General features: G+C 53.3%; 1 protein-coding gene across 1 annotated transcript in view; it reads left to right on the top strand.

Moving 5' to 3' along the window:
* Positions 1-4580: 4580 nt before the first annotated feature.
* Positions 4581-5623, top strand: part of LOC308175686 (mastermind-like domain-containing protein 1) — a gene marked incomplete at both ends in the record, with an annotated part of 1960 nt that continues 917 nt past the window's right edge. The window contains 2 exons of the mRNA XM_080551310.1: positions 4581-5170; positions 5201-5623. The exon at positions 5201-5623 is cut by the window's right edge and continues 705 nt beyond it. Of these exons, the coding sequence (XP_080407436.1) occupies positions 4581-5170; positions 5201-5623 (1013 nt within the window). The remainder of the gene's footprint in view (positions 5171-5200) is intronic.

Here is a 5623-nt window from a genome sequence, read left to right as displayed (position 1 = left end):
GGTCATGGATATCCCCTGTGCTGGTCCCTGAGGACCCGGCGGTTGTGACACCGCCTCACCAGACAGACACAGAGAGAGTAAAGCACTTAGCTAATAAATACCATGTGAAGCCATATGATGATAAAACCTCGGCTGTGTCAACTGAGTGGGTGTTGAATTGGGGGTGAAAATGCCAATGGAACCAAAGAGAAGAGAGAGAATGGAGAGAGAGAGAGGGAGGGGGGGGGCAGAGAGAGAGAGGTAAGAGAAGGAGAGATAGAGAGAGAGAGAGAGAGGCACGGCTGTGCATTCCTCCCACTGTGGAATGCCAGAGTGAGTTATTCCTCCCATCCACTGTGCGTTCCGTTAGAATAGTTTCCCTTTTTCTGCCACTCGGGGTTAAGAGCCGAGGAACGACGGGAATGCCTATCACACCCTTCTGTCTCCTCTCCTCCTTCTGTCTCCTCTCCCTCTCTCCTCTCCCTCTCTCCTCTCCCTCTCTCCTCTCACCTCTCTCCTCTCCCTCTCTCCTCTCCCTCTCTCCTCTCCCTCTCTCCTCTCTCTCTCTCCTCTCTCCTCTCTCCCTCTCTCCTCTCCTTCTCTCCTCTCTCCTCTCTCCTCTCTCTCTCTTCTTCTGTCTCCTCCTCTCCTTCTGTCTCCTCTCCTCCTTCTCTCCCTCTCTCCTTCTGTCTCCTCTCCCTCTCTCCTCTCCACCGTTTCCCACTATCTTTCTCTCTCTCTCCCTCCCTCCCTCTCTCCTCCCTCCTCTTCTCATACTGTCTGTCTCTATCCCTCTCCGTGTCTGACTCTCTCTCTCTCTCTCTACTCTCTCTCTCTCTCTCTCTCTACTCTCTCTACTCTCTCTCACTCTCTACTCACTCTCTCTCTCTCTCTCTACTCTCTCTCTCTACTCTCTACTCTCTCTCTCTCTACTCTCTCTCTACTCTCTCTCTACTCTCTCTCTCTCTACTCTCTCTCTCTCTCTACTCTCTCTCTCTCTACTCTCTCTCTCTCTACTCTCTCTCTCTCTCTACTCTCTCTCTCTCTCTACTCTCTCTCTCTTTCCTCACCCAGGGCCATATTTGAGTGATTGAGCCTACATCACCCCCACCCACCCCCCCCCCCCCCCCACCCCCGCGCGGAACTTTGATAACATCCACCCCCCCAAAAGATGCAACTCTCTTGAAAAATGCCTTTTCACAACCCGTCTGTCTATCTGTATCGCAACACTAGCAGCCAACATCTTCTCTTCTCAGAAAAAGAAAACTCTGTGATGCTTGAAGCATCAATCTGACTGGTGTCTCAGATAATAGCTCTTGGGTCGCCTCCAGTCATCTCTCTCCTCCCGAGTTTGGTCCCTGGCACCCCAACCAGGCGCTTGAGGTTATAGGGGTGTTGGGGGGAGGGGGGGAGGGGGGAGGGAGGGGTAGTAATCTCCCTGGGAGGAGTGAACCAGGGATCTTGGGGGCATGGGAGGGGAGGAGAGGAATTAAACCGACAGACTCATTGTAATGCATGGAACGGAGTGAGGAATGGTATCATATCTTGACGTTAGAATTATATGGTTCTATCTCCATTTTTGTCAAAATTGAGTTTTTTACATAATCTGATCCATTAGGTGTTTATTAATGCCTGTGTGGTGTTATTTTTTTTAAATGTTGACATTTTTTAGTTAGTAATTCATAAAATACAAAGGTTCCATCTCACAAAACATAATGGAATGTAAAAACTTTGACGCTCAATATCTCTGAACTACCCTAATGGAGATAGAACCTTATCATTCTAAACGGAGATAGAACCTTATCATTCTAAACGGAGATAGAACCTTATCATTCTAAACGGAGATAGAACCTTATCATTCTAAACGGAGATAGAACCTTATCATTCTAAACGGAGATAGAACCTTTATCATTCTAAACTCACGTTATATAACACGCAACTGTGCATTTCAATGAGCCATCCTCTCCGATTTCTACCTCCACCGACCTCGCCTGGGCTCGGGGATGGGGGGTGACAGAGGGGATGGGGGGGGGCTGGGGGGTGACAGAGGGGGGTGAGGGTGTTTGAGGGGACAGGGGGACGGACGTTGACCCCCTCTGCTCTGGAACAGAAACAGATTGTTCAGAGGTTCTGGTTCTGGCAAGTGAGGCGTCTGCAGCTGGGCTGGACCAGCCAGAGAGCAGAGCTGAATACTAACACACTCCAGAAGTGTGTGTGTGTGTGTGTGTGTGTGTGTGTGTGTGTCTGTGCGTGTGCATGTGTGTGCGTGTGCTGTGCATGCGTTGTGGTGTGCGCGTGTGTGTGTGTGTGTGTGCGTGCAAGTGTTTGTGTGTGTCTGTGTCTGTGTGTGTGCGAGAGAGACTGGTGGTGGAATAATGATTATTCAGACACTCATGATCGATATACATACTTACGCATCTACATGCTCTAACTCACTAAGTACACTGGAGGAGGGCCTGGGGGGGGCCGGGGGGGCCGAGACACAGCGATCAGACCGGTGCTTTAATGATTAAATGTTCAGACAACCTTGTGCAACGTGTAGGCTTGTAGGCTTCGACACAGACCGGACCGAGCACTGCAGCAGGCCCAGGTGTCAATGGGTTTTGGTGACTGGTTAATATGCACTACGCTATCTCGTGAGCTTAGAATTATAAGGTTCTATCTCCATTTAGGGTAGTTCAGAGATATTGAGCGTCAAAGTTTTTACATTCCATTATGTTTTGTGAGATGGAACCTTTGTATTTTTATGAATTACTAACTCAAAAATGTCAACATTTTTAAAAACAACACCACACAGGCATTAATAAACACCTAATGGATCAGATTATGTAAAAAAACTCAATTTTGACAAAAATGGAGATAGAACCTTATAATTCTAACAGTCACGACTATCTAATGATCCACACCAGGGGAGGCTGGCGGAGGAGGTAGACATTGAAGGACAGGCTTGTTGTATCGCTCGCACGGAAGGGAATGGGCATGAGGAATGGTGATCACGCGTGATTTGATTCCGTTCCCTATTCCCGTTCCGCGTGTTACAACCAGGCCGTCCTCCGATGTCTACCTCCGCCGGCCTCCCCCTCGCGACACACCGAACCGAAGCTCAGATGGAAATACCGTGATCATGATAGATAGATAGATAGATAGACTTTATTTGTCATTGTTACAGTACAGGTACCAAACAACGAAATTTAGGAGGGGAGGCTCCCCTGGTGTTTAAGAAAGGAAAAAGAAACACATTTTGAGAAAGCATAGATGCATAAAATCACAAGAAGATAAAGAGCTGGTTTACATCAATAGAGGCTATGTACACAATCCACTGTACTATACTGCACAGATAGTCAACTAGGGTTGTCATATTGCACAAGAAAGTATTTTTTCACATTTTTTTAAAGTGTCACAGTTTGCAGGCTTGAGAATGTACATGTTTGTGCCTCAGCACTAGCTGCCATTTACAATCCGTCCGGACTTGTCCTGGGCCCAGAACTTAGGCCTTTTCTGTGTTCAGGGCCTTGACGGCCCTGTGGTAGAAGCAGTTCTTCAGTCTGTTTGTCTTAGCGGCCGGGGTCCTGTACCTCCTGTTCGAGGGCAGCTTGACAAAGTGTTCGTGCCCAGGGTGGGTCGGGTCCTTGGAGATCTTGGAGGCCCTCCTGAGACAGCGTGTTTCGTACAGCTTCTCCAGAGAGGGGAGGGTGGCGCCGGTGATCCCCTGTGCTGTTCTCACGACTCTCTGTAGATCGTTTCTCTCCGCTGCCGTGCAGCTGTGGTACCAGTTGGAGATGCCGAAGGTGAGGATGCTCTCCACTGCGCCGTGGTAGAAGGCCACCAGCATCTCCTGCTTGCTGTGTTGTTTCTTGAGGCATCTCAGGGTGTATAGCCGCTGTTGTGCCCTCTTGATGGTGCCTTTAGTGTTGTCCTTCCAGGCCAGGTCATCCCGTATGATGTGTCCCAGGAAACGGAGGTTTGAGACCATCTCTACGCTCTCTCCGTCGATGAGCAGGGGCAGGATCTCGGACTTTTTCCTCCTGTAGTCTACGATGAGTTCCTGGGTCTTTGACTTGTTTAGCAGCAGGTTGTTTACCTTGCACAGCTTGCTCAATTGCTCTACCTCATCCCTGTACGCCGCCTCGTCCCCCCCCGAGATACATCCCACCACGGTGGTGTCGTCTGCAAACTTTACGATGTAGTTGCTGGGGTGGATGGGGGTGCCTGTTGTCATCTTTCCTATGACAACAGTTGTTCATTCTCTAGAATCGATGTGGTCGTCCACTTACGTAGTCTAGAATCTTTCTTAATGTGGGGCGGCTGTGGCGCAGGAGGTAGAGTCGCCGCCTAATGATCACAAGGTTGGCAGATCGGTGGTTCGAGCCCCGGCTGGCCACATGTCGAAGTGTCCTTTGGCAAGATACTGAACCCCAAAATTGCTCCCAGTGAGCGGGCCGGCGCCTTGCATGGCAGCTTGCCGCCATTGGTGTGTGAATGTGTGTGTGAATGAGAGGCCGTTGTAAAGCGCTTTGGAGCAGCTTTGGAGCAGCAAAAAAGGCGCTATATAAGTGCAGTCCATTTACCATTTGTTTCTTCTGTCTCTCCCTTCTTCACAGCTGTCTGGATCACTAAAGAGGAGGCTGACGGTGTGCGAGGGGGGCCCGGGGGGGGGGCTCCGGCAGGGCCTGGGGGGTCCCGGTCCCGGTCCCCTGAACGGCACCTCCGACCACCTGACCTCCATGACCCAGGGCTGCGGCGGCGGCGGCGCCAAGCGTCTGTGCCTGGACGACGTGACCCTGGCCATGGGCGGCAGCTTCCACCAGAGCCACTACCACTCCCCGAGCCCTGGGGGGGGGGTGGGGGGCCAGGGCTTGGAGGGGGGACAGGGGGGCAACAGGCTCAACAGCAATAATAACAACAACGGGCTGGGGGGGTCGCCCTACGCCATGCCCCCCAAGGCCAGCCCTGGGTCGGTGACGCCCGGAGGCGGAGGTGGGGGCGGAGGAGGAGGAGGAGGAGGGCATGGCGGGGGTATGGTGCCCCAGTCGTTTCACTCCAACGGGAGCACCTCGTCCGTCCCCTCGGTGGAACAAGAGCTCCAGGACATCCTGGACGAACTGACCAAGAACCCTGACCCGTCTCTCCCGGAGCTGGACCTGGACAAGATCCTGGGGGGGAGCAAGGACGACCAGCAGCAGCAGCACCAGCAGCAGCAGCAGCAGCAGCAGCAGCAACAGCAGAGCCCGGTCTCGGTCTCGGGGTTCATCCATCCAGAGGGGGGCGGCTGCACGCCCAAGCGCTCCCCCCAGAGACCCACCTCCCACCTGGAGTCCCACCTCACCCGCTCCCCGGGCTTCCCCCAGCAGGCCGGGTCTCCCCACCAGGTAGGCCCGAGCCCGGCCGGCGCCCCTTACACCCTCCCTCACCCCTCCAAACCCGTCCCCTCCCCGCTCTCGGCGTCGCCTCTCTCCTCCTCCGCCTGTGCCTCCTCCTCCTCCTCCTCCTCCTCTTCCTCCCAGAACCAGGCCCGCTCCCCCATGCTCAGCGCCGCCCTCTCTCGCCCCGGGTCCAGTTGGCACGAGGTGTCGCGGGCGCAGCAGCTGCAGCAGATGGCGTCCAACTCCAAACACCAACTCTCGTCCTCTGGCCCCCCGGTCGG

The sequence above is a fragment of the Nansenia antarctica genome (genome assembly GCF_963989245.1).
Source record: "Nansenia antarctica genome assembly, contig: SCAFFOLD_915, whole genome shotgun sequence".
Lineage (NCBI taxonomy): Eukaryota > Metazoa > Chordata > Actinopteri > Argentiniformes > Microstomatidae > Nansenia > Nansenia antarctica.
This window is presented reverse-complemented; position numbering and strand designations above follow the sequence as displayed.